Below are 25,514 nucleotides of genomic sequence, written 5' to 3'. Positions count from 1 at the left end.
TTAATACTAATTTTTTTTAGTTTCTTTCTGAATCTAAATTTAATTTCTGTCTATGAAAGTGAATAAACAAACATGTATTTTTTATATTGAATTAAAGACATTCAAAATATATATTTATATATAGAGTACATATATATATATATATATATTTGTCTAGCATCTAGTTGATTCTTGACACAAATAGATCTAACAACTCCAGCAGCTTTTTAGTCGCATCTTCATGTTGTTCTAAAATGTCATTCAATGTAATCCTACAAGTGAATCCACTCACATTGAATATTTCACTTGTTATTTTCTTTCCATTAAGATGGATTTTCAACACTGATGTTAAATGTTCCACCAGCCCATGTTTCATTTCCGACATCTGATGTAGCAAAGATTACCCTCTGGTTTCATTCCTCCTCTTAAGTGAGACATCAACCACCTTTGCTCTTCATTTTTTCTTAGATTACGTTAATCCTTTATGTTGATTTACCAGCATGTTTTACAGGATTGAAGCGACAAAGGAAGCTTGAGATAACCTCAACATTCTGATGTTGGGCTCATTTTAGGACAATTTACATGTTTCTTATGAAATGAAAAAAACACGTAGGATATTAATTTTAGATCTCACCAGCTGCTTTTCAATCTCCGCCTCAATGTAGGAAAGTAAAAAGCCATTTTGGAATGAGAAAGAAATGGAAATAATAGCAGGGCTGCTGGCTGTATTGACATTTGGCTCGTAAGGCTGTTTACATTGTTGCACTAGTGGGTCAATCGAACCCTGGAGACCAACACCAGCGAAGATTTATCTTCTTTCTAGGGCACACTGGCTTCTTTCACTTGCAGAATGGTGTTGATATTTTTTAACCATCTTTAGGCTGATGGCAGATTAATCAGAGAAATAGAGCAGTGGTGCTGAAATAGTTGATCCAAGTTGAAAATCACTATTTTTCTTTTTGTATCATCCTTCAAGCAACGAAGGAGCTCAACACACTCTTCCTTCAGCACCACTTTGAACTTCAACCAACTAATGAACCTATTTGAAAAAACAACAACTGATATAACGAATATAAAATTATGAAAGGGATTCAACCACTTTTCTTATTCATGTCTATCTATGTATCTGTTAATTTAGTAATTCTGATTTGTCATGAAAGAAAAGAAAAGAATAACAAAAAAAACTTTAATAATGGGGTTTTTTTCACATTAAAAAAGTTGTATTATGTTAAAGTGATAGTTTAGCCAAAAGTAATATGTTCCATTTTTGGAGTTATAGGCAAAAATGACTAAGACTGAATCCAGCCATACATTAAACTTAACATACATTTTAGTCTATAAATGTTAAAATGAACAGAATATTCCAAAATAAATAATAATAATAATAATAATACCAACCCTAATGACTAATGTAATAAAATAATTAAAACTCTCCTGACTCAAGTGTCTAAGTCTTCCACTCCAAGATTCAGTTAGTTCCTCATCATCACCACGTTTTGAATTATTACTTATTACTTTATAAAGTTCTCCTCGTCTGAACCGCTGATCGCGCCCTGCTTTGTTTATACAACGGGCCCCTTGGACCTTTCGGGATTGATGATGCACGGTGAGAAAACCTTGATGCTTAAACCAATCACAGCAGAGTGGTTGTGGTTATGATAAACAAGATTTCATCGCCAGAAAAACTTCTGTCACATTTTCTAATATTCCAATAAAAAGAGAGTTTTGTATAAACAGACATACTGATGAGTACAATAGGAATCCAAGATATTTTTAAGACACACTTAAATCAACATAGTAGTTGACCTTTAACCTGCTGGTAATCTTCATTGCATTTCCTTAAACAAACATAAAAAAGCTCTTTTCCATGCACTTTTCCTTATAATACAAATTAAAGTTGACTCTAATGACCATCACATAGAACTCTTAATAGATAGAAAAAAATGTGCAGAATAAATCCTCGATTATGATGATTGTTTCTTTTTAAATCTATCTAAGAGTCGTGCTTTTTTATCTGTATTTAATGTAATATAGAACATCAAACCCTGTTGAATTTAAATCCCTCAATCCTTTCAATAACAGTTTTACCGCGAGCTTCAGTGAGCAACGTTGTTATGGATTCCATCTGCCGAGTAAAGAACAATAACGTCAGTGGTGAGCAGGGAGAAAAATATTGGGAAATAAATGAGCATTTTCCAGTTCCCAGAGTGAATAAAAAAGCTGTGTATAAAAGGATATTTCTGAAGCGAGGAGCACACCTGATCCTGTTGATCACTTCACATGAGGACTGTTCACCAGAGCCATTTCCTGCTCACCCCGGCATCAACACAAGTTTCAGCCAAAGAGGAAAGAGACCAGCTCCCATATTTAATAAGATTTGGTGTTATTTTTCCCTGTCTGTAATGCCTTTGTTATTGCAGATTGGCTTAGCTGTAATAGGTATTGATTGTGAGCCCGAGACCCGACTGAGGAGATAGAGATGGAGGCTTGTTGCAGGCACATCATTTAAAAATGTTTTATATGTGTGTTTGTGTTCGTACAGGAACTCTGCTGTACAGGTTTTTGTGTGAATTGTTGTAGTGTTGTGCAGGGCAACAGCCTGGGTATAAATCATTCATCACTTTATCTACTTCTGCACCTCAAATTTTGCTGTGAACGAACAGAATGCACTTATACTGTGTTTTTGTAGTAAATCTGGTGCAGCCATCTTTTTTAATGTAACTGCACATTGTCCTTTTAAATAGATAAACTAAACTAAACTAATCAGTTTGAGAAATTGAGGAAAGACCATTTTATTTTGTATTTTTTAAATATATTCTTAATGTGGTTTAGTATTTGTATTGTCATATAGTATGATTTAGTTTCAGTAAAAAAAAAGTTTTATTTTAAAATCACGCTCATTTTAACTTGGAAAATTCTTGTATAACAATTATTTGGAAACACATCTCCATGCAGCCAAATGTATAAAAGAAAATTTAAAATGATTTGTTTTTAAATTGACAGAACAACAAGTTGCCATCACCTGTACAAACTAATAGCAGTGACTGAGCTTGAATACACATTAAAAAAGATTTATCCAAACCTTTGGATATTTATTTGCCAAGTAATGTTTTGCAGCTTTTAACAAATGGTTATTCAAAAATGTAGCATAAAAGTTAAGATAATTCAAGCTAATCACTAATCATAGCACTTCTTTACGAAGATAAAGTTTTACGATAACATTAGCATGACTCCTTTAGCATATATTTAAATACTTTAATACTTTTAGTTGGTTAAAAAAAAGCCATAAAAAACTACAGCAGAGATAGAAAACTTGCAGTTTCCTTTAGTTCTTAAAAAGGTCACATTCGCTTCAGCGCTAACTTGTTGAAATGGTTCTTCAGGATCTAAGTATAAATCCTTTAGCATATGTTAAAAGAAATACTTTTACCAAAGTTGTTAAAAAAAAGAAAAAGCCATTCAAACTTGAGCAGAAAAAAAAAAACGCTTTTACCAAAGTTGGTAAAAACAAAGCCATACAAACTTCAGCAGAAATAGATCCTTTTCCCAAAAAAATCACATTAGCTTTAGTATTAACTTGATAAAAAATCTTCCTCAAAACCTAGTATAAATCCTTAAGCATACATTTAAAGCAATTGTTTCCTTTTATAAAAATCATTAGCTGTAGTGCTAACTTGTTGAAATGTTTCTCAAATAAACATCACGTCTCAATTTCACTATAATTTACTATTACATTTTTATTCAATCTTTTTATTTGATGGGGAATGAATGCAGTCCTCTGAATTGATCTGGGTGTCACCAGAGTCTCTCAATATAGCATATTTAAGTTCAGACCACATAATAAACCCAGGATCTGGCCTAAATATATACTGGTCTGCAGAAAGGGTTTCTAAGACATTTAGTACACACTTATTAATGCTTATTTTTTGCTTCAATATACGTTAAATATTTTTAACCAAGTCGATCAAATCAATCATTACACTTTTAATGGGGGCGGGAATAGATAAGCTTCAAGCTTCTCCCGCTGTTTTCCCTTCCGGGACATGTATGTAATATGTGAACTATGATGAAATCACGACTGTCATGCCCGAAATAAACGATTCATTCATACTGGTCTGTTTAAAGATCCAATATTATATGCATTTAAATAAAGTTTTTTCTATTATTCTTCACATGGATCATTGAAATTGTGATACAAATAAACATATTAAACATTAAAAGACAATAATAGACATTTTAATCTTCTTAATGTTACATTTTTAACCCCACTAGTAAAATCTACTCTCAGGATTAAATTTCATTCATTTATAAAAACTTAAACAGAAACTTGATGTCTGTAAACAATGACAAGAAGATGGTTTGTGGATCCGTATAAATGTTATTCCACTTGTTGCTTGACAGGATGTTACCTGGAGTCTTGTTTTAGACCTAGATTCATTTTGATTATTATTATTATATCTTTATGAGATTAAAGTTAAAAGAGTCATAGTAAGATGACAAGTTCTCACTTTCCTATTCCCGGCTGTGCAGTGGAGAAGGAAAACTAATGAGGCTTCCTGACCTTAACGCTTCTCGCTCAAGGTCAGCGATGCATTGTGGGCAAGGTGCCCTCGAACACATGCCAGATTGTTGCTTGTTGTTTTCCCTCACTTTGCCCCAGAATTCCTCCTCTGTTGTCTGTAAATAAAAATGGTCTGGACGGAACATTGCAGTCAGAACGTTGCTCCGCCAAGTTTTGATTTAACCAAAACAATATTGAGTTGGAATATCGTCATGAGAGGATGATGGGAATAAACGCTGAAAGCGGATGAGAGGAGATGCCTGAGCGCAGGAAGCCGCATCTCAGTGGAAGTCTAAATGTTGACTGGTGGGAGGGAGAGGCAGTCTGTCTCTCCTCCTTGGATCATTAATTTGTGTTCTAATTAGAGGGAATGACACATTTGGAATGTGATGCATGTGGTCAAACTCATGTGTGTGTGTGTGTGTGTTTGTGTCTTATGTCTGTGACCTGCCCTGACTCCCGAGTCTCCTGGCTTGTTAGGAATGACAGATTGACGCTCTCCTGTACCCCCCCACCCACCAGGCTCACCCCCGTTCCCAGACGCAACCCTCCCATCTGCTCTGGAAGCACGCCAGATCTTTAGACTTGTCTTGTGTTTGAGTTAGCAACGCGGGCGTCTGTGTGTGTTTTGTCAGCGCACACGGGGAGTCAAGGAATTTCCATTTGTCATGATTTGGCTGAAACTACAGAGTTTGGAGGCTTGATCAAAATGAAGATTGTTTCCAGAAAGTTTGATTATTATTAGTAGTAGTCATGGCCCTGGTCCTGGTCCTGGTCCTGGTCCTGGTCCTGGTCCTGGTCCTGGTCCTGGTCCTGGTCCTGGTCCTGGTCCTGGTCCTGGTCCTGGTCCTGGTCCTGGTCATGGTCCTGGTCCTGGTCCTGGTCCTGGTCCTGGTCCTGGTCCTGGTCGTAGTCGTGGCCGTGGTCACGGTCGTAGTCATGGTCGTGGTCATGTTTGAAGTCATGGTCTTGGTCTTGGTCTTGGTCGTGGTAATAGTTGTGGTCATTGCCATGGTCGTGGTCATGGTCGTGGTCTTGGTCTTGGTCTTGGTCTTGGTCTTGGTCTTGGTCTTGGTCTTGGTCTTGGTCTTGGTCGTGGTCGTGGTCAAAACGTGTTATAATAAAAGTTTTGTTTTGTAAAAACATTAATGTCAATAAACAGAAAAAACATAAATGTTGATGAACTTGCAGATATTGAAAATGTAATTCATCTTAAAAAGGTACAAACTTGATTGTACTTTTTTTATTGTTTATTTTGCTTTTCCCTGTCATTGTCTGTATTGTTTGTATTTGCACATTGTCATTTATAAGTTTCTTTATTAGTCCAACAATTATATATATGGTAAAAAACATCCCCATTTAAAAACAAACTTTAGTTGCTAAGCACAGGAAAGCTCTTAGCGCCTCCTTAACTCAGCCTTTCTCAAGCTCTCTCTTTCACATCTGTCGCAGTAGATTCTTCGGAAAGTTTGATTTCCATCCAACGGTTAGAAAGTTTAGAAGCAGCAAAACAAATTAAGAAAACCTTTTTTTCCTTCTTATTGTGGACTAAGTGTTGAAGGAGTTCATCAACTGTCGCCTGATTTTAAAAGACCTGGACGCTTCAGCGAGATTCTGTGTCCCGGAGGACTTTAAAACTTTCATCCTTCCAATATCCAATCTTCAACTGAGCTTCTGCTGGACATGAACAACAGAGAGAAATATATCTGCCATTTTGTGACATCACATTTAGTCCGTGTGTGTTCGTTCTGGTGTGTGTTAGTTGTCTAGAAGTGTTGTGGTTAAGCAACCAGCCGAGGGACAGAGGAGCGCTGCCTCTTAACGGTAATTCAACTGAGCTCTGCTGCACTATTAGTCAGTCGCTCTGTTCTTGTGAAATCGACACCTGCAGCATCAACGGAGGAAGATCCTGCTTTTCCTCCAGAGCTGCAAGTTCGTTTTTTAGATAATGATTTGCCTGAATCATCTTTTATTTTTTAATCTCAGTTGGATTAATTAATGGTTTAATTTAAATCCACAAATTACAAGGTTTACGCACATAACACAAATTAAATGTGACTTTATTTTGATCGAGAATTTATTCATTTATTCATGTCAAGTATCTTTTACTTGAATCTTTATCAAGACTCTTAAAAACGTTAAGAATAAATAGAAATAAGAATGAATAACAAACGTAAAAAAAACACAAACTAAAGAATATCTCCATGGTCCATGATGTTTGTGAATGATATAGTGATCTGTACCCAGAGAGGTTTGCGCCGGAGAAGAGGGAGGAAAGTATGGACGAGCAAAAGATGAAGGGAGTAGGCACTAAAAAAAAGAGTATCAGGTGTCAGGACAGAGATCAAGGAAGGTGAAGAAGTGAGTGCAGCAGGGGTAGAGAAGCTGGAGAAGATCATTGATCATTGAGAAAGGAATGTATCATTTCGAGACACGAGTGTTGAAGAGACGATTCATATTTGAAGACAAGATGGAAGGAAGACAGAAAAAGGGAAGATGTGACTAGGAAGGTTGATCAAATTGCTTTAGTAACCCCTGATTTGGACTGCGTTCGTTTTCATGTTTAAACAAGAAGGATCGGTCTTGCCTGTAGTTAATACAAAACTCTTCTGACCTGCTCTAGTAGAAGAACTCACATTTCTTCGATCCTTAAATCCCTTCACTGGCTGCCAGTTTCTTTAAGGATCAATTTTAAAATTCTGGTTCTTACTTTCAGAACTATTCATGGTCAGACCTTCCATCAGTGATCTGATCCAGCCTTACACCCCAGCTCGGGCTCTGAGGTCTGTGGATCAGAATCTACTGATGGTTTCTCGCACACGGTTCAGGACTAGAGGAGAGAAATCTTTGGAACGATCTTCCTCTCTCTCTGTGTTTGATGGATCTACTGGCTCCTTCAAGAAACATCTTAAGACATTTTTATTTATCTGGCTTTTTCCTAACCTTCTGGGACTCCTGTGTTTATTTCTATTTTATCTTGACCTTTTAGACTTTTTGAAATCTGTATCTGTATTTTGAACTGTGTATTGCTTTTTGTTTGTTCAAGATCTTTGTGACCCCGGTCTAGAAACGCGCTTTACAAATAACTATTACTTACTTTCTTACTTACTGATTGGAATTAAATGTATTTTTTCTGTGTTTTGCAATATTTTATTTAAGAATATTTCAAAGTAACAGTGATCATACTTGCTTGTTCTTTAAGATACGATAATATTTGATATGTTTCACAGGTGTATTTCAGTGGAAAATACATGTATGGTTGTATCATAAATGGAACTCAGTTGTGTGTTTGTAAATGATCTCACACAACAAGAAATCTAATAAAACAGAGGTTTGACTGGTGTAAGCGTGAGAGGTAAAGTCGGGGCGCTCGTCTCTCCTCCACATCCGGTCGTCTTCATCAGCACAGAGAGAGTCATTAAGCCACGTCTCCGACCGAACTCATCTGGCAGCTCGTCTCGGAGAACAGAATGAGAGCAGGGCGGCTGGTCAGCACTCTGCTTCTCCGGCTCCAGATGGTGGATGTGAGAGATCCCAGTCAGGGGTCCCGTCGCGGTGCCCTTGAAGTCAGGTGATTTATACGCCCGCAAAGGCACCGGAAAGGCAACGAGGAGGAAAAACTTCCACGTTATCACATGTAGCTGTGAGCATCATTATATACCAGATATAGGTGACGCTTCTTCACTCTCGCACGCAGGTGTGTAACCTTGAGATGTGTGTGTGCTGCCAACCTCTCGCCGCCGTTTAATTTATTGCCACCTCCCACTGTTTTCTCCCCAATTAACTCAACAATCACTCGGGTATAGAATCAGCTTCGCCCCTGGCCGGTATTAAAGCTGCCGGCTCACCTCCAGCTTTCTTAACCCACAGTCGCACTTTCACTAACCAGCTCAGAGAGACCCCAACACAGCAGGGGGTGCGGACATTACAATACTTTTCATCTTTATCCATGTTTACGCTTCCACTAGGAATAGTGTGAGAACTCCGTTGCTATACTGCAATATCTAATATAATACTAAATTATGTTTGTACGTAGCTGGAAAATCAATATCAATTATTATTAGGAAGTAAAATAGTGGAAAACTAAAAAGAAAAGAAATGGAAGAGGGAGAATAAATGTATTAATACCTGTTTTATTTCTTGTGATAGCAGGCGAGCTTTCAATGTTATTTCAATTACAGTATTTTTGATTACTTAAGACATATTTGCTATAGTTTTTCAATTTTTTTTAAAAATGTATTCTACATTTGTAATGTCCTTAACTGTTGTTAAGAGTAATTTCTATACAGTAGATTCAAGCAATTTGCAACTGCAACTTTTTTTTCAATTACTTTATGGGTCTATCCTATTGGTATTCTCAACCCTAACCTGTCTATATTCACACTAATACTAATACTACAATAGAGGTCCAATATATATTTAAGAGTCTCTTAAATCAACACATAAGTTGCCCTTTAAGAGAAAAGCAGTGAAATGTTGCAGGCCTCTGCCAAGGAGCACATTTCACAATAGTGAAAATGTCTGACAATCCAAACATTGCTTTTTTAAGGTATTTTATTTATAAACACTTAAAAAAATGGATTTAATCACTTAATTTGTCACTTGAGGTTTTACATTTTTTCTTTTAAATCTTAACATTTAATTTCAGATTTGACTGAAGCCCAGTTGGACATGGGGTTGCTGGAGAGAGCACAGAGGTCTTCATTACAATGACTAACATTAACATGGCCGTGTTACGCTCAGTGCCAGTCCATCCGTCATCCAGCTCTCCCGCTGATAAGCGCTGGAAACAAATCTGAGAAAGCTTGGCTGTGTTTTGCCGCCTGGATGACTCGTCGCAGTCGTCACAGGCCCATGTGTCCCTGTATTCCTTCCCAAACAACGTCTCGCAGGCTCGCTTTCACCCGCTGGGTATCTCTCGCCTCCCTCTTTCTTCATCTTGTCTTTTCATTATGAAAATCACTCGCTCTTTTATTCCTCGCACCAGATCCCCCAGTGTTAGTTTTGGAATGTGTTTTCTTCTTCTTCTTTTTTTTTCTTTCTACTCCACTGTTTGCAGAAACAAAGAGCATCAATCACTGTCACTTAGCCGCTCGACACGTCATTCAGGCTGCCAGAAAAACCTCCAACCTTCCTCATCAGTCAAACCTCCATGAATTCCAAAAACTCTTTTGATACATAAATCTACGACCGAGTGCAAGCACCGTCGAGCTTTTTTGCAATCTCACTCAAATGTTTGTTTACAGGTTTTACAAATGAGAGATAGAAGCGCTCGGTGTCAGCTCCCATATTTACCAAACGCCTCGTGGACGCCGCGGCCCCCCGGAGCCCGCCGACTTCTGTGACTTATTTAGATAAATGATTCAAGTTAAGCGCCAGCCAGAAAGTGTCTCTCGCTGCTCTTAGTTAAGGAAGAATGGGAGAAGTGTCATCGTTTGATGTATCGCTCGCCATCCCTGCATGCAAAACCAGGAGCGCACACGGACAACACAAAACTTTTCCACGACTGTGCGTCCCAGAAGCATTTCTCTTGTGATGGATCTGGTCTCGGGGGGGTTTGGGGGGGGTGTCAGCGTCATGTCCGCCCGCCCAACGAGGCGGGGACACTCCAGCATGCTGATCTGATGTAATCAGTGGGATAAGGAAGACCGAGGGCGGGACAACATTGATCGATGACCACCGAGTCGGCGCTTGAGAGGAAGAGCTGAAGATTAAATAGAAAAGTTTTTATTGTCTTTCTCCCAAATCCACCTGTAGCCCAGTTTAAATGGGAGCTAAAACTGAATGGTCTTTATAACTGACATCTCTTTTTTTAGCAGTGTTTCCTGTGATGTGTGAAATTCATAAATGTTCCTGTTAAATGATGAATACCTTAAAGCACCATGAAGAGAGCAAACTAGTCAAACTAATCCTCGGGAAATAGTCCATAGTTTTGTTATAATAGTTATGCTGTAAAGAGTTTTCTCATTTAATTGTTTTTCATTTATTGTTCGAAAATATTTTTTCTTGTGTGTAATCACTACAGAAGTCATTTTGAATCCATTTCAACTACCGTAGCTCTATATAAAGACCTAAATCTCGTCTGTTTCAATGAAGCATATTTATTAAAATAATTAAAATTGTACTTAGATAATATTTATGTCCTTCATATTATTGTTCCTATATATTTCCTTTTTATTTGGCTGACCTTATTTTATAATTGATTACGTTGTTTGTGGGGTTTTTGTTCTTGTCTCGTCTTTTCTTTTGTATTCACAGTTTTCATCTTATTTTTTACAAACATATCCATTTATTGTATTGACGTTGAAAAAGTACAATAATTACATTTATGAGACCCATTGTATTTTATTCATATTTTTTTTTAATTCGGATATTTTCTATAGAGCAGAAAAAATGTGTGATTTTTTAAATTTCTAACTAACTAGCTTTAAGCAAAATATATAATTTACATATTTATTAACGCCTATTTGTACTAATAATAAATTCAAAGTACAATGAATAAAACAGAAACAAAATGGCTCACTTAACTGGCTCTAAAACTGTTTCAAACATTCATAATCAAACAATGTTTTCTTAATAAAAAATATGTTAGCATTATAAACCCCAAGATCTGTGTTGATTTAGACATGGATTAAATCACCATGGCAGGAAAAAAAAGTTGAATGTAATCACTTCAAATTTTCCTATTTAGTAGATATTTCTTGAAGCAGATTCAAACCCTTTGGATGAGTACAGACTTGACAGATAACGCACAGATATCATGGCTGATAAACCTGCATAATTGTATCTGACAAGCTGCTGAGCCGCCAGTTAACATAAACATCCATAATTCCCCGCTGCTTTATTCTCGTCCCAGTGTTCCCCGAGAATCTTGTTACAACAATACACTTCATCGCTGCCTGTGATTCTCCCTTTGTTCCATTTAACGCTGGTCTATGATTCCCTGGACTGTCAGGAGTGCTGAGGGAGTTCACAGCAGACGGATATGTTTTGATTATTGAAATACAGAACAAATACGTTCACAGCAGCGTGTTCTTGTGTAATCAGATATAGTCTTGTTAAACTCACAAAGCTCAGTAATCTACATCTGATTCTTTATTTTTACACTTCAATTTGGCTTAGAGTTATGTACTGTATATAGTATTGTACGGGTTTGAATTGTTTACACTCTCTTCATGACACAAACATTCGGTCGACAACAACCTTACCAACTTCTACACACGATCGAGCTGCAAGGAGGTTCCTGGTTAGTTTTTTTCGAGTCCAAAAACTTTCACAGTACAAAAACGTACGAGGTTTATTGAGTACAAACATTGTTGTTAATGGTTGTTTTTCGCTAAGTGCACTGACGACCAGCTCAGGTTGTACTCTGCCTCTTGCTTAGGGCGAGCTGGGAAAGGACCCGAGCACCCCAATAACTAGTGATGGTCTGAAGAAGCTTCATGAAGCAGTGTCATTATCTTCAGACTCCACTAGATGGCGGTCTCTGCACTATTTTCCTTTGTTTTGAACAACTGTTCTAATGAGAAATCAAATCATTTTTTAAACTTATGGCACCACCTACTGACCTCTAAACATCATGACACTGCTTCTTGAAGCCACATCAACACGTCACTACCAATGACCAACCAATGACGAAAAGGCCGGTATTTGAATAGATTTAATAGAGTTAATAACGGTTAAATAAAAAATGAGAAAACCACTCCGGGAGCACAGATGTCCACTAAGCATACATTTTTGTACTATGAATTTGCATTACATTTACTTTATCGATATATTTTATACATTTTTAGCATTTAAATGACTTTATTTTTTACTTAGAAGGCACACTTCTCAGAGATTAACAGTGCTAATTTATTTCAAATCACAAATCTGTATGTTTTAGTATGACTTTGGGTTGGCTACCATGCCGCACCACAAGACTCTTAGAATAAAATGCGTCTTATTATCTGCAAAAACAACATATTTCTGATGGTATCATTGCCAATAGGACACACATACATTGGATAAATGTGAATTCTTAAAATATATTTCACAGATCAATCAGTAGATGCAGAGATGAATGATCTAAAACATTTACTAAAGTAAAAAACCTGTCGCTTCCAGAAAAAAAATATGCAGGCTATACAAGGGTTAAAAAGATCCACTAGAACCAGAACTAGACCAGAATATCTTGGCTGAGGTCAGACACAGGACTAGAATAGGCCAAAAAAAGATTCAACCACAACAATCATTATCCAGGTTAGAAGAAGGAGGGGTGGATAAAAAGCAGGAATGTGAAGATGGGTGTTGATGGATGTATGTTGATTGTTATGTTTTAATGCATCATTTTTTTTCTCATGTCATATAGTGAATCTACCGAAAAAGAAGTTTCATTTCTACATCGGCTCTTTCCGTTCCGTCTTGTGACTTCTCCGATATTGAGCAATATCATCACTTAAGTCCGTGCGGTGAATGCTCATAAATCCTCTTCTCAGAGCGCTGCCTCGCTCCTTCCGTGGATCTGAAAACTTATCAGCGACTCAAACTTCTTCTTTTTACTTCCAACACGGAGAAAAGCAAGTCCATCCTTCTTAAAATCAAAATGATTTCAGAGCTGAGCTAGTCATGTAGAAACAATATTACAGATATTACTTCTCAAAGAAAGCCCTGATTACCCTCTACAGGGTGAAGTGATTCTCATTTTTCTCTTATTGCGCTCATAATCTGGCTGTGTGTTGTATATATATTGTCTTTTTACCTTTTTCTTTCTGTCTGCGCACTCTCTCCCTTCATATTGTCTTACAGACCTCACTGCTTTCTCTGGAGCCGTTCTCTTATTCGTTTTCTTCCCCCTTACTGTGTTATCTGCTTCAGCTCCATTTCCTTGCTCCCTGATACTCCCTGAGTCAGTAGCTTTCATTTTCATGATAATTCAGAGACACCAGTGGACTGCGAAATCGCCTCTGCTGCCGATACTCTCTCTCTCAGCTTTATCTTCTTTGCTTCTGGCTTTATTTTTTGATTTATGTCATTAAACGTCATTTTTTCTGATTTTGAAATATAAATATTTTATTTTAAAGGCAGTAAACTCAGTAAAAGTAATTAAATATTAAGTAAAGACTGGTACAATGAGAGATGTATGTTTTTTAAAAACATTTTCAAGTTAAGGCCAGATGAAGATTCATGAAGCTGTGGCATGTTGTTTAGGGGCCAGTAGGTGGCGCTATCTCTTTAAAAATGATGTGCTGTTTCATAAGAACAGTTGTTCAAAATAAAGGAAAATAGTGCAGTTTTTCCCCATTTGAAATCTTAGCAAACGAGAGGTTACGAGAGCGGAGAAAATTACAATGTAATATTGGCTTCACTCCTCCAGCCAGCTGTAATTTCCACTCAGTTTATACAAGGAGTCCCATTGAGGTGGAGACTTCCCGGATTGATGACGATATGTGGTAAACCTTGATGCTTGACCAATCATAGTAGAATGGGCGTAGTTATGGTAAACAAGATTTTATCCCCAGAAAAACAAAGTGTTTTCAGTGGGCGGGGCTTAAGTACATTTTCAAATGTAAATATTTCAATGAAAAGAGAGTTTTGTACAAACAGACACATACTGATGATACAATAGAGGCCCAAGATCTATTTAAAACACACTTAAATCAACTTTTTATTTTCAGTTTAAATCAAATTGTAGATGAAGAAATACAGGCACATAAAATGAAGGAAGGAAAAATGTGCTAATGCCAAACATCTTTAAGAGTTTCTTAAGCTATCGGGGAAACCCAGCCTTTATAAGAACCAAGATAACCCAAACACAAATTGGATCTTCGTACACAACAGCAGATAGAATCTATTAACAAAGTTACCATCTTGAAAGACAAAGTGAAGCCAGAGTGATGTGATCTTCACGGCTCTGGGCTGAGATTCACAGACTGAACACAGCAGATGAAGGTGAAGAGGTGGACACAAACAATCAGACCAGTGAGGAATAGATAAGCTGAAGCTGAAGTCACACATATCAGCGAACACATCGACTGCACTTCTGCCATGTCAATCAACCTTATTTGAACAACCTCAGACCACATGCTCATGACAGATTTCGAAAATGACGAGTCAGGACTTTTCTTTAACTGTTCCGATTTTTTTATTAGCTCATCTCCACAGAAAAAGGGAAGCAGTAAATAGTGTCACAGAAACAGTTTCATGGTAAAGCTACAGCCTTTTCTAATCTTTGCCAATTGAATTAAAAACGTCTCGTTAGTTTTCCCCGGATTATGTCGTTTATTCTGCTCCTACTTGTGTAAGCCGTTTGGGATGTGATCCAAAGTTAATCTCTTTTCTTGTCGTAGCACAAGTAACTTTGTGTGTCGAGTGTTGCCAAGACTGACATCTGGAGCCTCACTTCAGACTTTTGCTGATTCAAACAAACTGTTAATCATTTTAGTTTTCACTTTTGCTCCTAAAATCCAATAGAACTCCATCATCTTGCTGTCCGACTGTGAACTCAGCTTCTGTTTTTTGTGTTGGATCTTTTAGTTACTGAATATAAATCACTGTTATACCATAGTTTTTTTATATTTTTATATTTTTTAATACATTCAAGATCAATATTTGCCGTGCGACAGACTAGTGTCCTGTCCAGGGTGTCCTCTGAATCTCACCCTATTAAAAACTGGGATAGGCTCCGGCCCCCAGCAACGCCCATAAGGGATTAAGATTAATAAATATGTATTTCATATCTTTTTAACTAGACCTCTTATTAGCTACTTTGGATTTGACCTTAGCTGTTAGCTTGAAACATTCAAGCGCTACATTAGAACCTCAAATAAAGATATACAGCTTGTATTTTAACAGCACCTAGTTTTTATGAGTGTTTTCACTATTTATATTAATTTATGTTTTATTATAATGGTATTATAATTACGAGCAGGATATTTAAGCTGCTGCAAGGAGATCTTTCCCAATTTCAATTTTATCGTGACCTTTGCATTGACAAAGTCTCTTTATCTTAATCTAAAGTCATAAACCACAGGACTGCTGAGTATATTTTTTAATAATCTATTAACCTGAAACCAGTCCGTAGTAACTACCATTTCGCTCTGGGAGTAAATGGGAACTACTTTTTAAAAGCTCTTTTATGTGTCAATGAAACTTCAATTTAAGATTGGACACATTTACTCAAACATACTCTGTTAGATATATAATTAAGCAAGTCACATTTTTTGAAATGTTGCCTTTGTATATTTTTTCATCTATTTATTTGGTAATATATTGTATTGTACAGTCACAATGTGAAATATTGTTTCAGCCAATCAGCTGTGTCGTTACATTAGCCGTTAGCCTGGACACAGTCCATTGGAGTGAAAGTGACATGCGTAGTCAGACCAGGAAGTGACTGAACGGACGGATGCTTGGAAAATGATCTCATTGACAAAGATGGTCTTTTTGTTAATATAAATCGTTTTAGTGTTTTTATGTTTTAGTGAAAGTTTTATCGCAAAAAAGCTTTTAAAAAGCTTTGCATTTGCATAATTCCATTTGCAGCCTGTGATGACATCAAGAAGGGCCACAAACGAAATAGTAGGGTGGACCGAAATGGTACCTAATGGTAAAGCTTCAAGCTTCAAGCTTCAAGCAGCCTTTCCATAACTATGTCATCAACAATTGTACTAAGAACCGGGAAAAAAAATATGGGCTGCAAGACAAAAACAAAATGAGTTTGCAAACAAACTCTAAAACAACAAACTTTTTCTGTAAATGTAAGAGTAAACAAATGCATTTTCCCTTAATGTGCTGAGAAAACGAACAAAAACAAATGTGTTTGTGGTATCCTTTGTATTGCCTCCGGGCCTTCAGGTCAACTTGACCCTGAGATAACACGAGGGTTAAGCATAATACTTTTGAAAGAAAAAAAGGGATAAATGTAGATCCTCATAAATAGGGCGTAACCAACTGTGCCATGAATCAAGAAAATATTTTGAAAACAGTTTAATCCAAGCAACAACTTAAAAAATACAATAAGTGAAAACATGACAAATGAGCGTCATTATCATCAGTCATTTACTTAACTAATTATATTTGTACACGCAGTCATTTGTCTTTCCACAGAAGTGTAAACTTCCCAAATTAACTTCTCTGGCTTTCATAAATATGAGTAGAAATGGAGATCTGACTGGGGAGTGTGAGGTTGGTGCCGCGGTGGGAGTGGAAGTGAACATTCAACTCCACTCAGCGACAGCAGATCAATGCAGCCTGTAGCGCAGATAGAAATGAATTGATTGTCACCAATAAAACTCCAATTAAACACAGGAACGGGCCAGGGGGAGAGCGTCTCTCGTCTTCCCATCAGTCCTTGGGGAAGGCAGTGGGGGGCGGGAACGGTGGGGTGGTGGGTGAAGACGGGGGTTCTTCTGGATACTGGGCTGCAGAGGATCAGATAAACGTCCGAGAAATGTGCTGCCATTGATCGGCGGCGTCTTTAACGATGAAAAGAAATCTTAATTGTGATGCCGAGTGAAGTATCAGCTTCCACCAGTCGATTTTACAGCTCATCTGACTTTTTCGTAAACTCTCCTTTTGTCTCGTCTACTTCTGCATCTTCTGTCACTTCATCTCTCCGTGTATGATTTCGTCATGAAAGCGACCCTCGCTTTTCATTCTTGGATGTACTTCACACGCTCCTCTTGCAAAGATGTTTTTTCTTTTTTTAACTCCAAATGAAGTTAGAGAAGATTAATGCTCCCCATTCCAAGAAAATGTACAGGATCTTCTTACTCCCTCCTTTCCTCATCTCACTTCTCCACTAATAGCATTTTCCTCACTATCTACCTCTATCTTGCAAGCGCTGTAATTTGATTGTTCTTTCTATGATTGTTCTGTTATTGAGTTGCCAGAATCATACATATGTATAAGTCCAACTGAGTATGTAGTCCATCTTCCGCTGCAATTTTCCACAGCGTCAAACCATTCCTTAATGGAGGAAGCACTAATGCTGTAACATGTGTAGAGCACCGGGTACTTATAGTCCACTTCAGATGGGCCTGTATACAGCTCTCATGTCCTATAGGTATTACAGCGTCTGAAAAACAAGACGGACTGTGAATTTCTTTATGAGTATAATAGAGGTTTCCCATTAAGTACTGCCTGTCTGACTAATACAAAATACTCCCCTTGTTATTCGCCATGAATATATGTCTTTTATTTACTTCAATATATAAGTAATATGAAATTCAGTTTGCACCTCAGATATCACAATATGACAATTTAAAGATTTATATGATTAAACATACATCACAATGTCAAAATATGACTTGAAAAGTGATAAGAAACCAGATTGAAATCAAGAAAGCAACAAGTTTACTTTCTCATAAATACAAGATGTTATTTGATTATGCATATTATTTACTGTATTTTGTATTCATTTTTCCAGATACAAAATCTACTGAGAAAAATCTGAAAAACTATGTCTTTGACGAAATACACTTTATGACAAAATGATTAGTTTTTATAAATGATAAATATTAGGATAAAAGCTTTTCATTAAAAAATACATTACTTAATTTATCTACACACAATACAGGCTCTTATATTGGCAAGGAGACAATATGGGGAAGAAAAAATGTAAGTCCTAAAGTGCTTTATCTCATTGGCAAAGTAATTCGGGTCACCTTGACCCTTAGATAACACAATCATTAATTTGCTTAAATTACTGTTTGTTAGCTCAAACATTTCTCCATCCTCACTTGTATTAACAGTTGAGAATTATTGCCAGTCAAAAAGAAAATAATACGTAAAGTACCTCTTTTCCATGGACATCACACTTTCAATTTACATTAGTGTATGAAAAAGCCTCTTGCTGTGGTTGAAATAACCTGACATGACCTTATAGGGAGAGGCTTCTGTTTTTCAAAAAGTCTGATAATGTATAGATTAAGTGTCAAACTAAGAAAAAAGATTTTTCTTCCAGGAAATCTTTACTCTTTCAATGGATTAGCTGTCTTGTCCGAGATATTTCATATTCATGCTAATAGAAAGTCCATCCATTTATCGGTTTCTCTGGCATTTAGTTAGAGTAACGCGGGAGAAAAAGACAAACGAAGGAGTAGAAGCTTCTTGATCAATGTTTGGTGAGTGTATTTGTTGCTTAGTTTCTCTTTTCTGAAAGACAGATGGTGACCTCGAACACCAGACGAAAGTCGAGCTCGCGCGTCGGGTCGTGGTTGGCAGTGTGATGTTGCCGTTAAAGACGTTCCCTATTATGATGATGGTGCTGGTTCCAGCTCTGAGACAGAGAAATGATGAGGACGGCATCGGCACAGTGTCTATCTGACAGATGGCAACACATGGAGCTGGCGGAGAGCACTGCTGACTGCACATTCACAGGAAGTCCCTATTGTGCAATGTACTTGTTTAAGCTAGAAAATATTTGGATGGTGGTCGTCCCACCTATCAGAGATGGTTGACAGGCAGTGAGAGACAAAGAGAATATTATCTCAACACTAAATAAACTCCTATATATTATTTAAACAAAAAACAAAATGTAATTTTTTCAAATGGATGGGTATGTTTTCTTTCCTACCACCTTTTTATTTCAAAGCATGGGGAGGGTTTTTAAATGGCCTTAGATATATTAAAAAGTAAACCACTGCTTTTAACTGATGGATTTCCCTCTGGGAAGTGTCCCCATAATTGAGGGATTACCGCAAATCCACAGAGGAAAGCTCCCATAAAATATACAGAGGAAGTTAGCATGATGATTTTTCTCATATTTAGACCATGTTAACCTACAAACTACCTTCATTCTACTCACCACCTCAATTTATAAAGCTATTTAGAATGATTTATTTGGTCATTTTTGCATGCTTTTTTGGAAGAAGTATGACCAAGAGAAACATTTTTGCTATGTTGCTTTGAGCAAATGGACAAAAATCTGAAAAAAAGCATTTTAGCTATAGTTAGCGTTGAGAGATTACAATGAGTAGGATCACTATTTTGGGTTTTATGTGATAGAATGTCATAGGTAGACGTCTTTTCGTAAAGAATATATAGGTATTTCCAAGATTACTGTTTGTAATGGTTTAATTTAAAATGGTTGTAGATGTAACTGAATGTAATAAACATTTAGATGCTTTAGTATTTTCAATTTCCAATACAGAAAATAAATCTTCAGAAGAAAATCTCCTCTAAAATATACAGAAGAAGTTGATGGGTGCACGCTGGGGCAGTGGTTAGCGCCATCATATATATTACATACATATCGCTTACAGATATTGATTAGGAACTTGGGGAAATTGTCCGTCAGTATGAGTATGTGTGTGAATGATTGTCTGTCGTTGTGCGCCCTGTGACAGACTGGTGTCCTGTCCAGGGTGTCCCCCGCCTCATGCCCGATGAAACTGGTATAGGCCCTCGACAACTCCCATTAGGCATTAGGCGGTAAAGAAAATGAAATAATGAATTAAGCTAAATGGGTGATCTATCTCCAAATATAAACTACCTGACAACTACAACTTATAAAGATTTTTGAAATTATTTGTTTCATCATTTTTGCATGCTTTTTAGAGAGAAGCATGACCAAGGAGAATGTTGAGTTTTACTCAGTAGCTTCTCGGAAGATGGATTTATGCCAGAGTTAGCATTGTATAGATTATACTGAATAAGATCAAGTTCAGTTATTTTACCATAAAAAGTCACAAGTCTTTTAAAAAATATATCAAACTGATTTTGTTATTTCTAAGATTACAGTTTGTAATATAAAAATATATTGCTTAATTTAATAAACCTTTTGACACATTAGTCTTTCGGTTTAGGCTACATGCTAATAGCTTATTCACTTTTTGGACTTAATGTAATACATAAACTTCACACTTCAACAATTTTTTAATTAATAGTGATACTGAAATCTTTTACGCACCTTTTACTCACATGGAAAACATTTTAAATCAACAATACGTATGTTTGAAAAGATTGTTTCTGACACCCACCAGTGTCAGAAAACTGTAACTGCTAAAAAAAAAAGAAAGTCTCGGAATTCCCAGATACAGCGTGTACATTTGTTTACGAAACCAGCTATAGGTTCTTGGTGTTTATGTTTCTGGTTGTATCTTCTTGGTAAGAAACACACTTTCTGTCCAATTACAGTTGACATCAACTAGATGAGTTCATCAAAATTAAACATCATTACGGTAAATGATTATTACATTTGTTTATCAAAACTGTCACTTAACAACCAACAGTACTCATTATGATGAGAGACACTTTTATAAAAGCTCTATAAATTCCTAAATGTCATCAGAACAAACACAGAGCCCGATCTACTCCAGTTACTGCCACTGGATATTTAAAACATGATTATTTAGAAGTTATATTGATCAGTGATCGATACGTTTTCATTTATTGCGCTTCGAGTCGATGCCCAGGATTGACATCGGCGGGTGTTTTTAATGAAACGCCAGCTCCAACAGATTCAATCATTGAACGAGAAAAGACATTAGTGGCACTTCACTGCTACGCCTTGTAAAATAGACTTGTGATTCGGTCTGGTAATTGATGACGGATGCAGAGGGTCCTGACACAATCCTGTCACTTCCCCCGCGCTGCCGAGTGAAGAGGAGAGAAATCGTCCTCGCATGAACAAACTCAAAGATCAGATCTTGTTTTCAAACCTGCGTTTTTTTGTTTGTTTATCTACCTGCAGAATATTTTCGTCCAAACACACCCTCAGGGGACCGATCTTCTAACCCTGCAAATAGTTGTAATACTTCTCATTGTCACTTCATGACAGCTCCCGGATTCAAGCCTGGTGTGTTCTTCTGTGTGTGTCTTTACATACATGTGTTCAAATGAGATCATGACAGCGATGTGATTGATGAGACCTGATAGGAAGTGATGAAAGATGTCTTGTTGATAAAGCAGGTGAATGAGCAAAGAGGCTGTGGATGAAAGAAGAACTGTCGGAAATAAAAAAAAAAACCAAAGGCATCCACGTGTGTGCTTGGTTTTGCTCTCAGGAGTTACTTTGACAACAAAATTATGAGTGTTCACAAAAATAGATGGTTTAGGGTTCGTTTTTTTCTCAATTATTATTATTCAGGAGATGAAGCGGAACCACATCTGACAACTTGGCTTGTGAAAGTGAAATGGTGAAAAGATCTCAGTGCTGGAGCCAGATATTCAGTGTAGAAGACACAGTTTGGAATCATTTAAACCTCCTTTCTTTCATGCATCACTATTTTAAGCATCAATATAAAGCAACAATCTAAAAAAGTAAATTTAAAAACATTTGATAATTTTGCAAATAAAATATGATCTCCTGATATACTTAGGCTCTTGTGAGGGATCATCAATCCAAAGGAAGGAAGTGAATTTAAAATTAAAAAAAGACAAAATATGCTTAGCAAAAATTAAAAATATATATTTTGTTGGAATGTTGTAAGTCAATTAAAAAAAAAAGTAATTATGCCGCAAAAGTTGAAAAATCAAAAGTCAAATTGTTATTCATTATTTAATCATATATGCATTTTATTAAGTCAACTTTAATATTTTACAGAGATGATGTGAAGAAGGTTGTTTTATTTAAATTCAGTTTAAAGGGATTTTCTTTAGTTTTCCTGTTTACAGTAATTACACAATATTACTATTAAAGAACTTCTAATGAAGCCAAAGGCTGCATGTGGCCTCTGGTCGCACTTTTCATCGTCAGATTTAGAAGAGAATATGGGGATGTCTCTTAAGGCTGGTTATAGAGGGATCTCTGAGGTGATATCAGCTGAAATACCTATAAAAGAGGAAATAGTATGAGGCTTTTTTTCTTCTAAATGCATAAAACTGTGATATTCCAGAGTGTCCTTGGAGGTATCTGAAAGCTATTTGAAAAGCAAGAATCATGTTGAATAAATGGATGGTTGAATAGCAAGTTGTTTAGTCATCATGCAGATTTAGTAAGGACACTCAGCTGAACCTAAAACTGTTTTGACTCGCCCTGGATTACAACTTGAGTACATTTGATGTGAAGCTTCGTTGTAAGATATATAAGGACATCCTTATTTTTGATTTTTTGCTTTACAGCTTGTTGGAGGTTCAACTGTGTTTAAGTAGATTTTTAATTCAAGCATTATTTCAAGGGTGAAGCGTAGATAAATTCTTCAGTTTCCTATTAAAAGTTCCGTTCAAAGCTACTCTAATCACTCCTGAAGTTAACATCACCAATTCTTATTCAGAGTTGTTGTAATGGGACTGGATTCGCTACACATTTTTCAAAGGATTGCGGGATTGTTAGAAAGGCCCAGAGTCAGTCGCTTTTGTAAAACCTTATAGCCGCTTTAATCCTGCCATATTTGTCAACTAAAAGTTAGTAAAACTTAAGAAATAAATACATTTATAATACTACTAGCTAAAGTACCAGGCATTGCTGAGGGATTTTATAATAATACAAAACTTCGTAAAATATTTTAAAAGGCAACTAATGTCAAACTCCAACTTTCTGACTCATTCACATGTTTCAAATGTTGAAGTATTTCTCTCCAAGATGCAGTAAGTCTCTCAACATTACCATGTTTTGAACCTACTACAACCTGGTCTGAAATCTCAGCGAACAAGAGGTTTCAAGAGTGGAGTCCATTATGGCATAATAATGGCTTCACTCCTCCTCCAGCCAGCTGTAATCACGCCCCGCTTTGTTTGTACAACGAGTCCCTTTGTAATGGAGACTTCTGAGAATAATGACACACAATGACAAACATCCATGGTTGACCAATCACAGCAGAGTGGGTGTGGTTATGGTAAACAAGATTTCATTTAAGACACACCTAATTCTATACATTAGTTGCACTTTAAATAAAAAATGTTCTTGATCTTGACCTTTTTTGATGTGGAAAAATGACGCAGAAGCAGCTAAGGCCAAAAGAAGAGCGAAAACCTTGGACGACTTGTGCCTTTAAAAAAAAGTCTGTCACTTGCTTAATATTTTAGGTAAAGAATGCTCTAATATAGCTCAAGCCTTCCTGAGAATGAGACGAAGAAAACCCTATTGTACTATAATAACAGAGTAGTTAGCACGTAACTGTTTTCTGACTTTTTGACCAAAAAAAACTATAATCAGGATCATTCAAGACTTTGGAACATAACAATGTGTTAATCAAATATCTCTGTATTTATATCATTTTCTTCTTTCTTTCAGGTCCAAGGTTTAGAGAAGCGAGTGGATTTCTCTGACCCGGGCAAGGCAGGGTCAATGTCAAAGACTATTCCCTATGGCGTCGGAGGAACGACAGGGGTGGGCAAGCCTCCATACCAAACCCGAATGTTCCCATCTTCCATCGACCAGACTCCATTAAAATCAAAACCGCCCACGTACAGTTTCTATAACCCCTACGACACGGCCCGCAACCAGTCTTTGCTCCTGGACCAAACAGGCTATCGCTCCAAACGCAAACCCTCACTAAAGACGGCCATGAAGACCAAGAAGATCTTCGGCTGGGGAGATTTCTACTTCAACGTCAAGACCATGAAGTTCAGCTTACTGGTGACGGGGAAGATCGTGGATCACATCAACGGGACGTTCACGGTGTACTTCCGCCACAACTCGTCCAGCCTGGGCAACGTGTCTGTGAGCATCGTGCCGCCGACCAAGGTGGTGGAGTTCGAGGTCCTCCAGCAGCAGCAGTTCCCCCCCCACACCCAGCAGGAGGTCCAGATCCAGGAGACGCAGCAATCCACCTTCGACCCCAAAGAAGTCAAGACCTTTAACTGCCGAGTGGAGTACGAGAAAACCAACAGATCCAAGAAGCCCAAGCCCTGCCTGTACGACCCGTCTCAGACCTGCTTCACGGAGCACACCCAGTCCCACGCCGCCTGGCTCTGCGCCAAACCCTTCAAGGTCATCTGCATCTTCATCTCCTTCTTCAGCATCGACTATAAGCTGGTGCAGAAAGTGTGCCCGGACTACAACTTCCAGAGTGAGCACCCGTACTTGGGATGAGTGAATGCGATGAGACAATGATAAGAAGAAGAAAAAAAAAGGCAGTGGACAGCTTTCGCCTCAAAACTGCTGTGACATGTGGATTTAAATCAAGTATAATCAGTTTTTTCCGATCCTTGGGATGTTGCAGATTTAAATAAACACTCTGGTTTTCTCCCCCCCCCCTCCTCAACTTCCTGCTTTATTTGACATTTTCTGTAAATAATGTAGTAATTTCCTAGACACACATATTGTTTTGGGATATTTGTTTTCCAGTGTTATTACTTTTTTGCAGTTGGAGCCCTCAGTTGAAAACAGCCAAAATCAGTTTTGCCCTCCAAGTTTCCAGCGAGTGGTTGTGCGCTGCCATGACTGTGTGGCAGCTGTAATGTTCTGGTAGACTGACTGTTAATCATCCTCTCGGCTCTCCATTTCAATCCCTGAATATAAAGAGAGTTATATGTATGAGAAATGCTATGCTGGATACAATATATTGTATGAAAAAAAAAGCACATTAAAATCTTTTAAATGGTGTGTCTTCTTCTTGATGGATGTGCTCGCGCCGAGCCGGAAGCACAATTACAGACGACAAGCTTCACGTTATTACGTTCATGTTATCTTTCTCTGAGGAGGAAACTATTATATGAAACCAACATTTTTGCTTTTTCATTCTGATTAGAAAGTCGTGCCGAAACCTCCGTGTGAAGATATGTCATTTCAATTTTCTAAAATATGTTAAGTTGAACCCTGAAGTTCTTCTCCCTCTTTTTTTTAAAGACATTGGCAATTACACAAAAAAGAAGGGATTATCTGTTGCACCACAAGATAATTGGAAAAGTGTGAATCGTACATTTAGCTTTACAGTTTAAAAAAAGGGGAACGTTCGTGGTATGATTCATTACGGTATAAATATTTTCAAAATCAAATCAAATCCTGAACCTTAAATGAATGGACTCAACAAAGAAACTAATCAATATTTACTTTTGAAACATGTCACTACTTTTTCGATTTTAAGGCTGAAATTATCTTCTGGTCAAA

General features: G+C 37.2%; 1 protein-coding gene across 1 annotated transcript in view; it reads left to right on the top strand.

Annotated features, from left to right (window-relative positions):
* Positions 1-25,010, top strand: part of nxph4 (neurexophilin 4) — a 46,757-nt gene extending 21,747 nt beyond the window's left edge. Inside the window, exon 2 of the mRNA XM_087801867.1 lies at positions 23,697-25,010. Within this exon, the coding sequence (XP_087657993.1) occupies positions 23,697-24,497 (801 nt within the window). The 3' untranslated portion in view covers positions 24,498-25,010. The remainder of the gene's footprint in view (positions 1-23,696) is intronic.
* The last annotated feature ends 504 nt before the right edge of the window (positions 25,011-25,514 follow it).

The sequence above is a fragment of the Callionymus lyra genome, chromosome 10 (genome assembly GCF_982586985.1).
Source record: "Callionymus lyra chromosome 10, fCalLyr1.hap1.1, whole genome shotgun sequence".
In the NCBI taxonomy this organism is placed as follows: domain Eukaryota; kingdom Metazoa; phylum Chordata; class Actinopteri; order Syngnathiformes; family Callionymidae; genus Callionymus; species Callionymus lyra.
This window is presented reverse-complemented; position numbering and strand designations above follow the sequence as displayed.